Source organism: Naegleria fowleri (assembly GCF_008403515.1).
Source record: "Naegleria fowleri strain ATCC 30894 chromosome Unknown tig53, whole genome shotgun sequence".
NCBI classification, from domain to species: domain Eukaryota; phylum Heterolobosea; class Eutetramitea; order Acrasida; family Naegleriidae; genus Naegleria; species Naegleria fowleri.
In genome coordinates this window covers 55,517-74,926 of record NW_025407985.1, presented here as the reverse complement: position 1 = coordinate 74,926, position 19,410 = coordinate 55,517, and the positions used below count along the sequence as shown (strand labels likewise).

The 19,410-nt window shown below is 36.0% G+C and overlaps 9 protein-coding genes across 9 annotated transcripts; 7 read left to right on the top strand and 2 right to left on the bottom strand.

Annotated features, from left to right (window-relative positions):
- Positions 1 to 527: 527 nt before the first annotated feature.
- On the top strand, positions 528 to 1,398 carry FDP41_006677 (uncharacterized protein; the record flags this gene model as incomplete). Its single annotated transcript, XM_044710337.1, has 2 exons — positions 528 to 1,196; positions 1,279 to 1,398. 2 exons carry the CDS (start codon positions 528 to 530, stop codon positions 1,396 to 1,398), a joined length of 789 nt encoding a protein of 262 aa, XP_044558780.1.
- Positions 1,399 to 1,896: 498 nt separating this feature from the next.
- FDP41_006676 (uncharacterized protein) lies at positions 1,897 to 2,814 on the bottom strand (the record flags this gene model as incomplete). Its single annotated transcript, XM_044710336.1, has 1 exon — positions 1,897 to 2,814. One exon carries the CDS (start codon positions 2,812 to 2,814, stop codon positions 1,897 to 1,899), a length of 918 nt encoding a protein of 305 aa, XP_044558779.1.
- A 437-nt stretch (positions 2,815 to 3,251) lies between these two features.
- FDP41_006675 (uncharacterized protein) lies at positions 3,252 to 4,037 on the top strand (the record flags this gene model as incomplete). The annotated part of the gene is made up of 1 exon (XM_044710335.1): positions 3,252 to 4,037. The coding sequence occupies one exon, from the start codon at positions 3,252 to 3,254 to the stop codon at positions 4,035 to 4,037; it is 786 nt and encodes a 261-aa protein (XP_044558778.1).
- A 369-nt stretch (positions 4,038 to 4,406) lies between these two features.
- On the top strand, positions 4,407 to 7,730 carry FDP41_006674 (uncharacterized protein; the record flags this gene model as incomplete). The annotated part of the gene is made up of 1 exon (XM_044710334.1): positions 4,407 to 7,730. One exon carries the CDS (start codon positions 4,407 to 4,409, stop codon positions 7,728 to 7,730), a length of 3,324 nt encoding a protein of 1,107 aa, XP_044558777.1.
- A 256-nt stretch (positions 7,731 to 7,986) lies between these two features.
- On the top strand, positions 7,987 to 12,006 carry FDP41_006673 (uncharacterized protein; the record flags this gene model as incomplete). The annotated part of the gene is made up of 2 exons (XM_044710333.1): positions 7,987 to 11,554; positions 11,624 to 12,006. 2 exons carry the CDS (start codon positions 7,987 to 7,989, stop codon positions 12,004 to 12,006), a joined length of 3,951 nt encoding a protein of 1,316 aa, XP_044558776.1.
- Positions 12,007 to 12,074: 68 nt separating this feature from the next.
- On the bottom strand, positions 12,075 to 14,204 carry FDP41_006672 (uncharacterized protein; the record flags this gene model as incomplete). The annotated part of the gene is made up of 1 exon (XM_044710332.1): positions 12,075 to 14,204. The coding sequence occupies one exon, from the start codon at positions 14,202 to 14,204 to the stop codon at positions 12,075 to 12,077; it is 2,130 nt and encodes a 709-aa protein (XP_044558775.1).
- A 199-nt stretch (positions 14,205 to 14,403) lies between these two features.
- On the top strand, positions 14,404 to 16,680 carry FDP41_006671 (uncharacterized protein; the record flags this gene model as incomplete). Its single annotated transcript, XM_044710331.1, has 2 exons — positions 14,404 to 15,036; positions 15,112 to 16,680. 2 exons carry the CDS (start codon positions 14,404 to 14,406, stop codon positions 16,678 to 16,680), a joined length of 2,202 nt encoding a protein of 733 aa, XP_044558774.1.
- A 232-nt stretch (positions 16,681 to 16,912) lies between these two features.
- Positions 16,913 to 17,830, top strand: FDP41_006670 (uncharacterized protein; the record flags this gene model as incomplete). The annotated part of the gene is made up of 1 exon (XM_044710330.1): positions 16,913 to 17,830. One exon carries the CDS (start codon positions 16,913 to 16,915, stop codon positions 17,828 to 17,830), a length of 918 nt encoding a protein of 305 aa, XP_044558773.1.
- A 185-nt stretch (positions 17,831 to 18,015) lies between these two features.
- FDP41_006669 (uncharacterized protein) lies at positions 18,016 to 19,393 on the top strand (the record flags this gene model as incomplete). Its single annotated transcript, XM_044710328.1, has 2 exons — positions 18,016 to 18,679; positions 19,044 to 19,393. 2 exons carry the CDS (start codon positions 18,016 to 18,018, stop codon positions 19,391 to 19,393), a joined length of 1,014 nt encoding a protein of 337 aa, XP_044558772.1.
- Between the last annotated feature and the right edge of the window lie 17 nt (positions 19,394 to 19,410).

The window sequence follows — 19,410 nt, the reverse complement described above, 5'->3', positions numbered from 1 at the left end:
TTGGCTGGTATTCCGGTCACGCATCCTCATTTGGCCAAGCTGATGATGGCTCCTCATGACTTAAATCCACTGTTTCATCCACAGAAAGTAACTCATCTCGATGTGAGTTTTGGTGCCAAGGGTCCATATGATTGGATATCCAATTTTTTACAGAAAACTTTGAAGCCAATCTTGCATTTGAAAGATCTAGATGCACACCACGATGAAACTTAAACCTATCGAAGATTTTCTTAACACCAATGATTTTGAACAATCATTTGAAGAACTGAATCCTTAAATTGTCACGATCACAAACTAATAAATCTCCTGTTATCTCATTCAAGCAAATACCGCGAGGGAAAGAAAATCCATCATTGGCTGATGATATGATTCCAAACGATTTCACAAATTCACCTTCTAACGTGAAAATTTGAATTCTGCCATTATTACAGTCCGACACTAAAATATTCTTTGTTTTCTTGTCCACCACCAAGGAAAATGGACCGTCCAGCGATCCTTCCTAAACGACCAAAGCGTTTGTAAAAAAAATGTCCGTAAACCATAATGAAAAAGAAGAGTCATCCTCCTCCTCCTCTGTTGCAACTCTCTCACCATGGGTGCTTCATTTTGTTCGCAAGTACGAGATGAAGCCTCACGTGGAAGGTGGATTTTATTCCGAAATTTTTAGACATCCTCTCACCACTTCAGTTGTTTTAAAGGAAAAAGTAGAAAAAGAACCTCCTCTTGTTTCTTCTTCGGGAGGAACTATTCAGAATGCTTCGGAAGATCGTCATCTTTCCACAAGTATTTTTTATTTACTTGCCGCTAATGATTTTTCGTGTTTTCATAAAATTAAAGCATTTGAACAGTGGCATTATTATTGTGGAAATTCATCATTAATTATTCATGTTTTGGATGGAAGGAGTGATGAAAAGAAATATGGAAAATTTATATTGAACAATGATTGCTCGAATCAACCGCAGACAAATTTGGAAACTTCTGTGAGACACCTAAATATGGAAGGAAATTTATTAACTCCTGCTTATGGTCATTGCAAGAATGATGTGAAAGAGATAATGAATTCCAAATATGACACATTTGTTGATATTTCATGCATTGTTCCACCTGACTGTTGGTTTGCTGCAGAAGTATTGAATAAGGAAGAAGATCGATTTGTCATGAGCGGATGTACCTGCAGTTTTGGTTTTGATTTTAAGGTAATTTATTGAAATTTTGAATATTTAACATTTTTTGAAAACTCGAAAATTATTTGTCATCAACACTTTACACCATGATTAGGATTTTGAAACAGGAAAACGTGAACAGTTATTGAGAGAATTTTGTGGGAATGACGTTGCTACGGACGATGAAAACAAACGAGAGTTGACAGCTCTCATCACCCGTCTGACCAGAGAGTAAAACTACAGCCAGCAGTTTGATTATTTCACACCTTTTTCTGGAGCTATAATAATACGTGTCATGTTTTTTGCCTGTGAAAGATCTATTAAACAACAAGTTCTCGAACATGCATTCTGTACAGAATCGCGAATTGATAATTCAGTTGCATCTTGTCCTTGAACTTTAAAATGACACTGAATGGGAACGCGAATGAATTTTAAAGACTCAGGGATTGCAATGTTTATTGTAAATACAACTCAACATTCTACTCTCTGAAGAACACTCAGAAATAGAACGATCATCTTTTCCTTGTCATGCCCAACTTCTTCATGACTCACCGTCAACAAGAATGTGACCACATGACACAGGTCATCATATCAAGAAATTCAAAGTCAACACCAGCCCTGTCAAAACCTACGAACGCAATCACACCATTTGAGAACTCTAAACGAGGTGTGAATGGCGTGTCTGGGTTTTCACAATTAAACCCATTTTCTCAACTCTTTCGATGCATGTTCCTTAATCGGTGTAGAGTTGGCACGATGGATGATACATGATTTGCCAATCGCCAACATGATAACGACCTTCTGGAAGTGAAGCATAAGATCTTGTTTTTTGTTTCTTTTGTTGTTGATTAGAAACCTCTTTGATACGAGAAGGATCTTTCAAAGTTTTTGGATTCACATAACGACTACTCTCCACAATGTCCTTCTTTTTCATGTAACACACATCGGTTCTCAATAAGTACTTGACACCACTCAATACATCATTTCCTTGATGTAACATTTCATGACAAAACACTAAAGCACTTCCACGTTCAGGTTTCACTTGAAAGGTTTCCTTTTTGGAATAGTAATCAAAAAATTGAGTTTCTCCTCCATCCTGGACGGAGTTGAGATAGATCAGCATGGTCAAGAAACTTTGTTCCACATATTGTGCCTTGACAAACTCTTCTTTCTTGTCAGAAATGTCACTTGTCAATTGTGAAAGAATTCTCTTATTGGTTCCATCAAAATGTTTCAAAAAGTGTTGTTTCTTCTCATACTTGTACAATCGAAATTTATCACTCACTGAACACAATTTCCATTCAAGAGCCTTCTCCACATTCGGACACACATCAGCACGATTCACCTCCTCAGGCAATGCCCTCAATCGGAAGGTCAAATCTTGAGGTAAATGTAAAGCAATTCGATCATACAAACGTTCACTCCATTCACGAGAAAAGAGAGTCGACTCGAGAATGATTCTCTGATTGTTACGAACCTCATTGGCATTCACTCCACACCAAACGAGGGAATTCTTATTTCCAGAGCCAGTCGGAGGAACCGATTGGAAAGTGTTGAGACGTTCTCCATGGTGGATCATGTCCAAACATTCTTGTTCGGAGAGAAGATGTTTGAAATAAAAGATTCCTGGAGCGAGTTGAGAAACTTGCATCGGTGAGATGAGGATGGAATGAAAAGGTTGAAAATGTTTTTTTCTTCTTGTTTGAAATTGAAAAAGATATTTATAGAAGTTACTTGAATTCAAGTTGATGATCAAATTTATTACAAAAAAATTGTTGTTCCGAGAGTGTTCGTTGGGCCCAATTAATTGTACAACAGTGTAGAATTTCTTCTTCTCTTACGAAAGGGACCTTACCACCACCACCACCACCTTACCTATGGTCTGTGCCAAAATTATGTTGATGGATCTGGAAATAGTTTCTTCGTTGGAGGACAAGAAGAGGCTATTGTTGGAGGATCATCAAGAGGATGAATTTAATTTTCTTGTACACATACAACATCAATTCCGAGAGAAAATGAGAGAAGGTATCCGACGCACTCCAAGACTGAAAAAAACCATTTCAAAAATTATGGAAATATTCTCAACACATGTTGAAATGTAAAGTTCCGTTGGACGTGAATATTTCGTATCAACATGATTGTATTTTGGTGAGCGATGTGATGAAAAAGAGTATTGAGATTTATGATTTGCAATATAGATCATTCGTGAAGAGTTTGAAATTTGTGAACAAAGATGTTTATGCATGGCATATTTGTGTGGAACATCAACGTTTTGAAAAAGATTCATTAATAGTGGTGTGCTCGGATTGTTCTGTTCACAAGTTTGATTTAAAACAATTAATAATGTTAGAAACTAATGATGATATGCAATCCATGTTAAGTAGTGGACTTGAAAAGTGGAAACTGTTATACTTTAAACCATGTGGAATCGATTCAGATTCCACATTCAAGTATGAAAGCATTGAAAAGCAATGTATTTACATTGGTGACCGTGGTACGGGGATTCGTGTAGTGAATTCATTGAAAGGAAATATTTTACAAACAATTTCAATTTCCTCGTTCGTAAAGAGTGTGAAAGTAATTGCAAATGATGAATTACTGGTCAGTGAGTTTCATCCAAATTTATCTGTGGCAACTTCCAAGCTACTCGTTCTAAAGAATAACCAAGATGAATGGATGCTTGAAAGAACTATTGGAACTCAAGGAACAGGCGAGCAAGAGATATATTTCCCTCATGACTTTGACTTTGATCATGTATCACAAAATATTATCGTAAGCGACACTTGTAATCTTCGAATTCAATTATTTGATTATAGAACTGGTAGGCATGTGGGATGTTTTAAAGATGTTGTGGAAGGTTATACTCACTGTTAAATAACAGACTTTTTGAAGAAATACTTTGAAATGCTGTTATTTTTTATTTGCAAAATTATGAATTACAAATGAACTGAAAGATGGCACAATTCATTGTCAACACATTCTTCTTCACAAGAATTTGGCAAGATTCGAAAGAACTGTATCTAGTACGGTTCCATAAAAAATATTCGTGACATCTGTCATCTCTCACTTGGCCAACCACATGAGTTCGTATTAATGGATCAGTGACCCTCCAATCGTGCACGGATCTGATTTCAAATTCTTTCCTCATCCATCATTATTTGAATATATTCATTTTGAAAATTTATTTTTCTTCATCAAATTCGATATCTTCCATTTCGATTCCGAATCTTTCAACAACATTCAATGAGCAACAACAACGGCCATCGTATGAACACTTCTCTTCAAAACCTCTACGATGACTTTTTCAGAGATATTGATTCGAATTCTCCATTACGGAGAATGATTCCGTCACCCGTTCGAATTTCGGGTCGAAATCATTCCACCACAATGTCATCATCACGATTCTCAGATTATCATTTGAGTGCTCAATTGAGAATTTCTAAATTCAAAACCATGTATGCACAACTACCGTTGGAAATGCATTATCATTTAATGTCTTTTTTGGATGAAGCTTCATTGATGAAAATGGCCATAAGTGGAAAATGTCTGATGGCATTAGTGACATTGTTTATGATTGGCGGAGGTGGAGCTGAAATGTCAAGATTCAAATCAATTTATTCGTATGAACGAACCAATTCAAATGAAATGGAATTTCACAACATTTCGAACAACAGCGGATGTCAAAAATTGAAACATCGAATTTCGAAACGATTCTTGTTGGTCATGTTACATAATTTAAATGATTTGGTTAAAAAAGAAAGCAAAAAAACCATACCTTCTTCAAGTTCGAATATGACCACCACTGTTAGTAGTAGTAATACCATTCGCACAAATTACAGTAGCAATCACTTGAAACAATCACCAAGAGGAAGTCCTGCAAGATTGGAAACTGTGACGTCTTCGAATGATCATCCTGTTGAAAAAAAACCGTCACTGACAAGAGTGAATTCTGACTTTAACATGTACTTGTCAAAGTTTGATTTTTCCAATGATGATGTCATGCACAAGATGCCTTGGATGGAAGAATTTAAAATTCAACCCTTTCTTTATGACTCTAACGCTCTTGATTTACAATATTTGACAAATGACATTCTGCTCGATAGTTCTGCAATGAACACTATGAGGAAAACTCTCATTTCCATTGGCGCTTTCAAGAATATTCAAGCTCTCTATTTAACAATCAATGACACAGTTTCTCTCGATGTTTTGTTTCCCTATTCTGTGAAAAGTTCATCCGGATTCTTTTCTAAATTAATCGGAGGAGGAGGAGGATCATCATCTTCAGAAGTTTCTCCAACAATTGGTGTCACTTCTTCTTCTTCAGATTCAACCTCGACTTCATCCTTTACAACAACAACATCATCAGTGGCCACTCAAGATCCCATCACTCCTTCATTGTGGAGTTTTGAGGATTTACTTCCACGAATTCGAGTACTTCAACTCACTAATTACATTCCAAAGAAAAAGTATGAACTGAATCAATTATTGAAACAAACAGTTTCACTCATGAGTTTAGAGATTGAATTTCCACTTCGATTTTTTGCTCAAATTGATCCTTTAAGGTCAAATGAGCATCTTGTCAAACATTTGACGTATCTTTCCATTGTCAAACCGCCACCATCCTTCATGTCAGAAGTAGATCCATTTCAAGAATTTCCAAAACTCAAAACATTGAATTACATTATTTTACCAGTTGTGGATAATGCTTCCACAAAGTTTGTTCTGATGAATATTTTGGAAGGAAATGTTGCAAGTGTGAGTGGAACGACCTCGAAATTAACTGCAAAACTTTTGGATTCCATTTCATCGTATAACAGTGTGGTTGAGAATTTTGTTCATCGATTGAAAAACTCAAAGCTTGAAAAGATTAATTTTGTACAGAGACCATTCAGTCTTTCTTCGGAAATTACAGAAAAACTTTTTACCTATTTAAGAAAAGCAGGAGAACAGTCACCTATCATTCTATTTCCCATGTTAAAAGAGTTAACAACCAATGACTCGACGTTCGAAGATTTTAAACGATATGGTGATTCATGGAGTTTATTACTTTCAGGAGGACCTTTGACTCACAGATTTCATATTGGAAGTGAAAATAGTTTGGAACTTTTGACCTATATTGTTCTCATGGAACATTTACCCTATGGTCTGATGAAACTTGTCAAACATCATTGCAAGTCCTTAAGAAGAGTAATTTTAGAAGCTCATACTTCATGTGTTCTTGATCATGCTTTGTTGAGTGTGGATTCAGGTCTCGCAAATTTGCAATACTTGAGTATTTCATCATTTACTGTGACAGATATTGTGAGTTTATTGAATCCGTTAATAAGAAGTCCAAAGTTAAGACATGTACAACTCAAAAACATGACGTTCCCACCATTGGAAGATTTAGATAAGAAAGCAATCAAAACTCAATCCTGTCACTCGTCTTTGGAAATGTTGGAAATTTCAAATTCCAGCATTCATATGCATTTTTTAGTTTGTCTAATTTATCCAATGAGAAAGACTCTGAATCATTTAAAGATTTCCAATTGTACAATGAGTGGAACTTCTCTAACCAATAACGAAATTTATCATTTAATTTGCTTAACAGAAGAAGAGACAAGGAAAGATGCATCTGAGTTTACACATGTAGATTTCAACACATTGATTCGATTTTCTTCCATGCATACACTTCATATTGAAAAATCAAGTTTGGAATTTTGTCACAACCTCTTCTCCATATTCGCGTTTCCATGTATTCATTCCGTGATCATTGGACCCGATATGAAACATAAAACGGAAGATCATACATCTCAGAGTGTTGCTGCATTTTCCACATTTATTAAGGGTTCAAGCGCACTTTACAATAACAATTTGAAAAGTACAGAATTGAATGGAAGGAGCACAACTTCTTCATCATCGCCACCGACTCCAACATTGAGATCCAACACTACTTTGATTGATACGTTTTTCATTCCATCTCTAGAAAAATTTTCCATTCTTGATCATCGATCCCAGGATAGCAAGAATGCATCATTTTTCAATATTGATTTACTGCAACAGATTTTCAAGTATCATTCTCATTCATTGACATGTTTGAAATTGAATGCACCTGTAAATATTTCTGCATCGACTTGGAAAGAAGTATTCACACAAAGTGAGAGATTATGTCACAATTTAAAAACACTTCATATTTATTCATACAAATTCTCTAATGAAGAGATTCAGAATTTATTGGAATTTTTAAGACATTTCTACAATCTTACCGATTTATATATTGAATTGGATGGAAAAAATCCAAATAATGAATTCTTTGAACGACTCGAAGAAAAATGCATTAATTTGGAAAATGTTGAAATTCTTGGAAATGGATCAAACGACGTCAGTTATCAAAGTCTGTTAAATTTCGTCATTCAACTCAAAAATTTACAATCCCTCACTTTGCATTTTGAACCAAGAGTCACCAATACCTTCACAGGAGTTTCCTCGATCGAAGATTTGAAAACTGTCTATCGATCACGAATTCACAAAGCACCTCCAAAAATTCTCTTCCAAGAACCAGTTTCAGCTTTGGCTAAATATCAATAGATCAGGAATTTATGGAACAATTCAAAAGTTATGTGTAAAATGTTTTGTTAAACCATGGGTTGTCCACATTAAATGATGGAATTTACGTTCCCTTTTTGGTAGTTGTAAACTTTGGTGAATTTCAAAAAAAATTTTTATTATCCAAAACAAGCCTCCATTCATCATCGACATCATTATGTGTTGTTCATCATCATCATTGTTTTAAAACCACTCCATTGCTGATTATTATAACAAGGACGTACAAAATACATTCCGAATGCAACGAATAATCTCACAGGATGATTCCGATGCGATGGTTGAGCCAGTAACACAGAGAGGAACAGCCGCAACAACAACAACAACATCAGGAACAACACTACCCTATTCTCATCATGAACTACCATTTCTCTCCATCAAAAATCCTTCAGCATCATCAGGCAAATACTTTGAAATTGAATTGGGAGAGGATGATTATATTAATGATATTCATTCTCCAGCCATGTTCAAACCTCCGACACCCATCAGTCCGACCAGTAGTTTTGGCTCTACCAGTGCAAAACAATTATTTAATGGACAAGTGAAGAAACAACAATCCACTACGTTACAGGCAATATTGAATGAATATTGCGACTTGACAATGTCGTCATCCACAGCTTCTTTGGAAGAGGCTTCAGAAGTAGATGATGAAAATTGTAAATATGTGCACGAAATTGCATCCATCAGAGGATTGAGACATCAATTTTATTTGGAACTTGTATTTTGGATTTTAGTAGCGTCAACTGCTGGTTTGTTGCTTATCTGTTGTCGATGGATTAAGTGGATGAGAGCGTATTTAACTTATACTTACAGCAACAATAGAGGAGAATCTTTTGAAAATGCCACAAAAGTAATTATTGAGTCCAAAGATCTTAGAGAGTGGACAATATGTAAAATCAAAAAAGGCTACATTAGAAATTATGACTCTGATCAGCGAGTTTCAATAGAACCTATTAGAATTAGATACTTTTTGTACAGAAATTTAGTATTTATTTATGATCCTGACTTGGATAGTTTTCATAGAGTTCGGTTTAACACTTCCCTTCCATACTCTAAAATTCACAAAATGGCAGAACAAGAGGCAGAAAATGAAAGAGATTTGAGAGAATTATTATTTGGAAAAAATTCAACACAAGTTCCAATGAAATCAATGATACAGATTCTCCTTGACGAAATTTTGCATCCATTTTACCTGTTCCAAATATTAATATTGGTACTTTGGTTTATCGAGAGGTATTATATTTATTGTATTACGATTAGTGTAGTATCCTTAATTGCTGTATTTTTCAGTTTTTGGAGGACGCACGATAATCTGAAAAAGTTGAAAGAAATGACCTCATATCACTGTTATGTGAATCGTCTCACTCAAAGAGCTCCTTCATCATTCAACAGAACTATTTATTCAGAAGACCATACCAAAAAGAATGAAGAAATTGAAACTATGGACTCTTTAGATCTAACTCCAGGAGATATTATTGAAATTACAAATGGTATGGTCATGCCGTGTGACGTGATCTTGTTAGGTGGACAGCTTATTGTCAACGAGTCTAAACTTACCGGTGACAGCATTCCTGTCAAGAAACGTGCATTACCTCGAGTGGATGATATCATTTATGATGCATCCAGGGATTCAACGTATACAGTGTACTCAGGAACCACAGTTCTTTCTTCACAGCCATCACAAAGTGGCCTCTTCGCTAACAAATGTTATGGCATTGTAAGTCAAACTGGCTTCCACACTCAGAAGGGAAAATTAATCCTCTCCATCCTCTACCCAAAGACTGGAGTGTTTAATATTTATAGAGACTCTTTCAAATTTCTTTTTGTGCTGGTATTTTCTGGATTTATTGGAATGTTAGCCACAATTATTACCATGGTTAAAGCAGGACAACCAAGTGGTAATATTATTCTTCATGTTTTAGACATTATCTCCATTACTGTTCCTCCATCATTGCCTATTGCAATGACCACTACCGTGACATTCACAATGAGACGACTCGCCAAACGAAGAATTTTTTGTACCTCTCCTGCACGAGTGAATATTTCTGGTTATGTGAAGATTGTAATTTTTGACAAAACAAACACCTTAACAAGGAGAGACATTGATGTGAATGGAATAATACCATCACAGAAAGGAAGTTTTGAACATTATGTCAAGAAAAAAGATTTCACAACAGCATTTTCGGCTGATCATGCATTACTACGCTGTCTTGCATGTTGCAATGATTTATCTCGTATCAAGACAAATCTTGTTGGAGATCCTCTGGATATTGCTTTATTTCGATCTACTAATTGGGACATACAGGAATATTCTGAAGCAGTAACAAAACATACTTTATTATACCCACATCGAAATATGCAGCAGGAAAAAAACCGAGATGACTCATTTTCTCGAATCATGGTTAATGAATTTAAGAGTAGCCTTCAACGAATGTCCGTAATGGTACGAGACAATACCACTGGGGATGTATGGTGCTTTGTAAAAGGAAGCGCGGAATCCATTAAATCCATTTCCAAGCCCTCTAGCATTCCTGGAGACTTTAACATTGTGCTTCGAAAGTATGCACAAAAAGGATATCGAATTTTGGCTTGTGGAGTTAAGAAAATGAACGAAGAAAGTATTTCCTCGCAAAAGTCTATTTCCCGAGAAGAAATTGAGAGTGATCTAGAATTTGTCGGACTCGCACTTGTGGAAAATAAGGTCAAAAAAGGAGCATTTAAAGCTGTTAAAACGCTTACTGATTGCAACATCAAATGCATAATGGTCACAGGCGATAATCCATACACATCCATCACTATTGGAAAGAAATCTCATATCATTGAAAGTAGAAAAGCAATCTTTCTAAGTGAATTGAAAGAAAATAGTGATAAGACCATTCCACACACCACAAATTATTCACAAAATATTTTTTGGAGAAATGTGGACACGAACCACAAAATTTCAACACAAGAACTTCTCACCATGCAAAACATTGAGCTAGTCATTACAGGAGAAGTATTCGAATATGTCTTAAAAGAACATCGAAAATTTGTGAAAAGCAATCGAAGAGAGCCATACATTAACACGAAAAAACCATCTTTATTGCATGTGATTGTAACTTCATGCAACATATACTCCAGATTTTCACCATACAATAAGAAGATTTTAGTTGAGGAATTACAAAAGATGGGTTATGATGTTGGAATGGTTGGAGATGGATCTAATGATTTGTTTGCTTTACAAACTGCTCACACTGGAATTTCTTTAGCAGACACAGAGACATCCATTGCAGCTCCTTTCACAAGTCTTAAACCGAGAGTCTCTTCGATTGTGACTCTAATTCGTGAAGGAAGAGCAAGTTTATTAACTTTCTTTCAAATATTCAAATTTACTGCACTCTACGCAATTACTAGAATCATTACTGTACAAATATTGTTGCAACGTAATTGCAATCTCAGCAATTTTCAATATTTGTATATTGATTTATTTGTTATTTTACCAACGACACTATTGATGACACGAACAGATGCAAGTTTAGCATTGAAGAGAGAAAAGCCTCCCAATACGCTCATATCTAGATTTATTTTCTTGTCACTTTTAGGACACGTTTTACTAGCTGCTGGATTTTTGTGGATGGTATGGACAGAAATTGAGAAAGAACCTTGGTTTCATGGAACGACAGAAATCAAATTTAAAATCTATAGAGATATTCCTTTGAGATCCTATGAAGCGACGATCATGTTTTTCATTTGCACATTCTGCATTATCAATATTGCTATCTGTATGAGTATTAGTAAGCCATTCAAGTTACCAATTATCACAAACAATTGTAAGTTTCTTTTGAAAATTCATTAGGATATATTCAACAACACTTCCTTTGCATGTCACTCTGAAATAGTTACCTTTACCTTCTTTATTATTGTTCTGTATTTGATGACCGCTTATCTGCTGTTCTTACCCACACAATGGATGAGAAATACTGTGAAATTGATTGCTTTTCCACTCTACTACAAGGTTAGAATCGTCATGTATTCACTGGGACATCTTGCTATTAGCTATTGTTGGGAAATGATGTTAATTGTGAGTCCAACCAGAAGACTCATCAAGAAATTTACACTCCTTAATTTGTTGTTGCTGTGCAATAGAATTCTGAAGGTTCTTAAAATTCCAAGTCCCCTCTTTTTGCTTGTTCTTATTGAAAACGAGCAAACCAAGCTAAAGGTCTACAAACAATTGGCCACTTTTAAAATGGTGTATCAAACATCTCACATGGAAGAATAGTCGTTCACAGTGGATCCAATCAGTAAAGTAATGGTAGTAAGGACTACTACGATTAAAAAGGAAATTATTTACTTCTTTTTTCTTTTAGCCAAACAAGTTTCCTTGTGTTTTGGCCAATGTTCTACCTGACACTTGGAAGAGCAATAGAAAACACTTTGACATGCTGAACATCTCTTGAGGGGATTTGTTTTGGTTCCCGCTTTGTTGCAGTTTGCACACCTGTCCACTCGATTTGTTTTTTCAACTCCCTTTGTTGCTGTTGCTGATGCTGGTGTGCCTTGCTGAAGTTGCTTTTTAAGTTGATTCTTCAACATTTCCATCACGTTCAGCTTTTTTCCATCGACTATAATATCTATTTGTGGCTTTCCTCTTCGAATGAGCTCTGCACCTGTTTGAACGACTTGAGCCAACATGTTATTAAAATTAGTATCATCAACCATCTGAGCATCACTTGAGCCGTTTGGATCAATCTCATCTGGAGCATAATTAATGACACAAATTTTGTATGGTGAATAAAGCTCCACTTCAACCATGACTCTTGGAGGTAAATCATGATGATGTGATCCATGCTCATCTTCCAAACCTCTGACAACTGTGCATCTGTGAGGTTTTGTGTTGGGAAGTACAGATCTACCATTCTCCAACTCTGCTTGATGAGCATCACGTGCCAAATCTACAATGCTGTCACTCTTTTCATCTTTTTGGAAAATACGTGTCACAACCCATGGATGCTCTCTGGAATATTCTGGATGCCACTCGACTGTCACCTCATACTCACCAGGGAAAATGTCGGATAATCTTTCCAAGTGACCAGCCATAACAACAGCAGTTGCTACAAATGATGCCCTTGCACCAGTTTCCAAGTCAATCAAGTCTTCATAATGCATTGATTTCTTTTCACTGTTAGCATAATTAACTTTGTGAATAATTCCTTGCATGACAGTAGCATTCAAACCCTTTTGTGTTTTTGTGAAAGGAATTAACAAATCCACAGCTAATCCAACACGTGGCTTCTTTCCCATATAGAAACATTCAAGGCAACCATAACTCCAATATGCTCCTCCGAAATCTACTTCCATTTTTCGATTTGCCATATCTCTGTGATGAGCAAAGAGTTGTGAAGGAACTCCTGGAGGGCCAATAATTTTTGGTACGTTTGGTCCCAAAATTAATAGTGGATCCTCAGGAGCTTCATTTTCGGTAGCTTTTCCATTGTGTGATTCAATTAATTTGGCAAGCTGTCTAAAGTCTCTCGAGACGTGCAAGCTTATATTTTTCATCATTGGAATGGTACTTTCTGGTGGTACGGTGAGAGCGAATGTGGTGAGTGGTGTTTGTTTTAGCATTCCAATTGCAGTTGCATTCACGTCGGCTCCATACTCTTCAACTAAAATCTTTGCAATTTCCAAAGCACGTGAGAGTACCATGAACATTTTACAAACATAATGAAGTGGTGTCTCTCCAAATAAATTTCCTTGATTCACAAGAGACTGAATGGTCAAATTGCGAGGATTATTTCCTGATTCCAATTTTTTCTTGGCACATTCTAAAAACGTTTTAATCGCTTCGACATGGCCTTCTCTTATTCCCAAAATGAGAGGAGTCATTCCATCGTGCGTAAGAGTTCTTTTATCAAGACGAGCTCCTGCTTCTATTAATTTCTCAACAAGCACAGAATTTCCATTCATCATTGCAAAATGTAATGGTGTAAAATTATCAACAGTTCGATCATTGACATTTCCTGGAGTTAATAACTTAAGAGCCAACTTTGTGTCATTTCTCAAACAGGCCAAAATTAATGGTGAAAAACTCTTTACAATCTTTTTGTTGTTGTGTTCATTTGCGTAGGGCATGATTTGGATATGGTGATGATGATCATGTCCATGATGATGGTGGTGATGATCATGATCATGATCGTGGCTACATCCTTCATGATGATGATGGTGGTAGTGGTGGTGATGGTGATGATGATGTCCGCAATTTTCGTCTTCGTGATGATGCTCATGAGTGCAAGCCTCACCATGCTGGTGTTGGTGTTCATGATGATGTTCATGAGTACAGTGTTCATCGTGTTCGTGATGATGTTCATGCCCACAACTCTCATGATGGTGATGTTCATGATGATCATCATGAGAACATCCCTCATGATGATGTTTTGGATCGGAGGAAGATAAAATGTTTTGTTGATTTTCAGACATTTTTTTTGATCTATTTTGTAAAGTTTCTCTAATCCGATCATCATCTCTTTCTCCAAGAAAAGAACCCAATTAATAATGAAGAGAACGTACGTACATTTCAATGTATTATTATTCATGTCGTAGTAATTGCTGATCATCCAAAAGTCGCAGTTTTATTCACTTAGACGGACACAACTTAGTAAAAGAAAAATAACAACACATGCCATCATCATCCTCCGATCCAAATTCCTCCATTAATTCATCATCATCTCAACAAGAAGAAGAAGAAGAAGAAAAACGAGATCCCAATTCTGAATACATTCCCGATGAAGAATATCAACGAAGGGTGAAAATTGCTTCGTTTTTGAAAGATTACGGAGCCATCCTTTCCGTGCTTATCTCTTTTGCCGTTTATTATTTTGTATTTCGGAGAGGAGGAGGAATTACAACGAGTAGTTTTGTTTCTAATTTATTGAATTCAGCAACCAATCAACAACAACAAGGCTGGGGATCAGAAAAAGTCCTAAGTTTGATGATTTTGAATGCGAGAATTTGGACAGGAGAAAGGCTTGAAAGCGCCAACACGAAGAGAGGAAGTGCACACTCATATGCCAGCACTAGCAACATCAAATGGGCAGAAGCTTTAGCGGTGCACAAGTCTACTGGGAGAATTATTGCAATTGGAAGTAATAGTGATGTGTTGTCAAGGTTTTCTCCATCGATGGCTGAGCATGTGTTAGATTTTAAAAAGAAAAAACATCGTGATGCTACAGGTGAAGAGAATGAAGTAGATGTTCCTTTAATTGTTCCTGGGTTTATTGATGCACATACTCATGTGATTTTGGGAGGAAAAGTAAGTGGTTTGCAAATAATGACAACAAATTTACTGATGTGACATTTTAACATTACACACAATAATGAAACAAAGGCAATTCTTGGAGTACAATTGAGAACTGTTAAAAACAAGCAAGAATTTGTGGATAAAATTAAAGATTTCATGAATACGCACCAATTAAAACCTGGAGAATGGATAACTGGAGCTGAGTGGTCAGAAACAACCTGGGAAATTGAAGGTGATAACAAACTTCCTCACAAAATTTGGATCGACTCATTAACCTCTGAAAATCCAGTATATTTAACACGTATGGATGGACATTCATGTCTGGTGAATTCCAAAGCTTTGGCTTTAGCGGGTATTACTAAAGATACTGTCATTCAAGGAGGATCCATTGACCTAGATCCTCTCACGGGAGAACCTACAGGTATTTTACGAGACAAGGCTCTAGAATTTGTCCAGAAAATTATTCCACCTCTGGATTCTGAAAAAGCTGCCTTAATAGCAATGGAAGAATTTCTTAAAAACGGAATTACATCGGTTCATGATATGGGAGCTGTGTTTAATTTAGGATCATGGGATCAAATTGCGACTTTTACAAAATTGCACCGTGAGAAAAAGTTGAAAGTCAGAATTTATGCGACTGTTGAATTAGAGACACACAAAAAACTCACTGATTACATTCACACAAATTTCAAAAAACCTAAACCCACACATGCTGCTCTTGTGGATGACTTTAAATGCTGCTGGACTGAAAGTCATGGAGGTCGAGCTGGTGACTCTTGGCTGAAAATTGGAGGTTTAAAAGAATTTGTAGATGGCTCTCTTGGTTCAAGAACTGCTTACATGTTCGAACCATTCGAAGGAACGACCAATAATACTGGCCTATTAGTCATTGATCCAGAAATATTCTATCAAAGAGTCAAGGAAGCTGATTCTAACCATCACCAAATAATTGTACATGCCATTGGTGACAAAGCAATTTCCTTACTGTTGGACGTATATGAACGAGTGATTAAGGAGTCCAACGATACCACTCGAGATCGAAGACTACGCATTGAGCATGCACAGCAAATTCGTGAAGAAGATATCGAACGATTTAAAAAACTCAATATAATTGCATCCATGCAACCAATCCATCTTAAAGACGATGCCTTATATGCTGAGAGCGTTATTGGAAAAAGAGCCAAACAACTTTATAATGTCAGAAAATTCCTTGAAAAGGGTGTCACTGTTGTAATGGGCACCGATTGGTATGTTGCGCCACTGGATGTATTAGATAACATTCATGCTGCTGTGACACGAAAGCCATGTCTCTCTCCCACTCATGTCGAGAGAAGAAATGAATCAAAGAATACCAAAGATTGTGCTCCATTCCTTCCGGAAGAAAGGATCTCCATTGAGGAAAGTCTTGTTGCATATACACAAAATTCTGCCTATGCTGCCTTTGCTGAGAAGGAGCAAGGAACATTGAAAAAGGGTTATTTGGGAGATATTACAATTTTAAGTAGAAACATACTGGCTCTCGATGAGAATAATGAGCAAGAGCTTGATTCGATCACAACAAAAACGAAAATCATGATGACCATTGTTGGAGGAAAAATTATGTATGAAAATGATGATCCATCTCTATCGTCGCTCTATATTCACAAACGAGCTTAAAATTGCACCAAAAAACCATTCCGTAAAATGTCATGCAACATTATTTAACTCACATTGGCAATTCAAAGAATTGGCATTTTGATGTATTTGGCAACATCTATTAATGTCATTTGTCAAATCGTTTTTCCTTATTGGCGCTTCAAGAAACTACAAAAAAAAAATACATTCCTTCACCTCCACATCATTCCTATCAAACTCCCTTTACATCGGAAACAAGCCTCTTGTATAAACAATGAATACAATACTCAATAACAGCAACACATCAAATACATCAATGCAAAAACAAACTGAGTTTCAAACGATGCAATTATGTCCTGACATGTCTTCTCCAAATGGAATTTTCCATCGAAGTGAAGACATTTACGAGACGACAACCGACACAGTAATGAACAAATTACGTGACGTATTGACCCTCTCTCCTCATGAAGAAATGAATTGGGAACAAGCTTTCAACGTATGGAATAGTTTACATACTTTGAGTACATCGAAACAATTCCTTCCTGACTTTCCGGAACAAATGGGCACGATTATGAAATATGTGACATTTACTGCTCAAGAATGCTTTAAATTCGAGTCACAATTTGCAGAAAAAGCCTCAACCTTCGATAAGGTAATTACCGAAATGGCAGCCATTTTAAGAAACTGTTCCGAGAATGAAGCTTGTAGAGCAAAGTTACACTCGTATTCTTCCGATATGATGTTCTTTGTTGGAATTGTCATTCGAATCGAACATTTCAATAAGAAACGATCAAACGTACTGAGTCTCTTTGATGAAAATTTCAAATTTAATTGGAGTTTTCCAGAAACAGACGAGACTCACATGTTGACGTCCATATCTTACTGCATCAACAACTTGTGGTTATCAACAGATAAGTCACAAATTGCTCTTTCGGAAAACTATTTTGGAATCATGGCCGATGCATTGTTGCAACTCTTTTGTATCGCTCAAGATCGAAAATCTTTGGAATTATTGCATCAAGTGTTTTCAGTCCTGTATGACACCCTCATCAATAATCCAAACAAGACATGTTCAAAGAAGACAATCGAAGCATTTTCCAAGTTTCTCACGAACAATTCTTTGGTCTTGACTGAGCATTTCACCATGTTCAACAAGAGAATGAGTTTGTTGACATCGTCCGAGTCCAATTAATCTTTGAAAATAGATTTGACATTCATTTCTAATGTGTATCTTTACAAAATTCAACAACACACATCCCTACATAAAGATTAAACATTTTGATCCACAAATGGTCACTCACAGCCTTTACTATTTAATTAAGATTCAATAATGAATGATGATTTTGTCAAAACAAAACAATTCTACAAAACAAAAAAATGTCAAAACGACGTCAACAACAATACCACACAAATTGTGATCACAATGAAGAGCACCATCATCCTCTTCAAATTCATGGACTTTCAGAACTTCCCCTTCACTCTCTCCAAATTATTTTCAATCTTCCCATCCTCACTTCCGTTTTCGGAATTCATGGCATTGTTTTATATCCCTTCATCTTATTTGCTTTACCAAAGGAAAATATGTATCAAGAACTCATTCAACATGAATTTATTCATGCCCGACAAATCAAACGAGATGGGTTTTTCTACTTTTATTTGAGATATGCGTTGGAAGTTGGAAATGGAATTTTACGGAATTGTTATTCAATGTTGAGTACAATGATTATTTCATCATCATCATCATCATGGTTTTCTATATTTGATCAAAAAGAAGAAACAATAACCACTAGTAATAGTACTACTACTGATCGATCTAGATCAACCATCATGATACGGAATAAGATTATTATTGAGGATATTCATCCTAATGAGAAAAACGGATGTTTGGGTTCATTGATCAAAGGCTTGAATCGAATCATGACAAGAGTGAGTTATGAAAAAGAAGCCTATTCATTGGAGCATATTGAGCTCTATGAATCGGAAAAGGCTTATTTGAAGGAACATTTTGATGGATTGAATATGGATGAATTGATGAGTGAGAGTGAGTGGCATTATGAACAACGAATTGGAAGAAAACGTAAAACAACAAAAAAAGAAACAACAAAAGGATGATGATGAATGGGAAGATGTTGATACCAATGAATAATGTACATTGATGATGGACTACCATCATTCATGTTGTGAGGACGACGAAATTGAATTTCTGGTTTGGAAAAGGATGATCATGACCACACAAGTAATATTCCTGGAATGGAAATTTTCTTAATTGCACGATGAATGTTTTAAATTCTTCTCATTTCACAAAAGAAACACTCAACAAAAATCAAAAGAAATGAAAAGATTCCTCTCCATCGTCACTACTCGATCATTACATAATAACAATTACATTTACAACAATAACTCAGTGAAGTACTACTTTTCTACAAGTCTTTTGAATCAAGTCGAAAAGAAGGACATGAAGAGCACTGAAAAGAAGGACATGAACACTGATACCAACCCAATGGACGCTGAAAATCAAAACAAAACTCAAGAAAGAATGAACATTTTCTCCAAACAAAGTGAGAAAGACAAGAAAGCAAACATTCCAGAATCAGAGTTTCCCATTGAGTCACCCATTGAAAGAGATGAAATTCACGTCGAAAAGCTCAATCAAAATACGATCAATCAACTAAAGACCGAACATGGAGGTGAAAAAAGTGCTCCAGGAGTTCAAAAAGGACGAGAAGGAAGTGAAGAACTCCATGTCAATCCATAATTTAACATGCCAGGAAC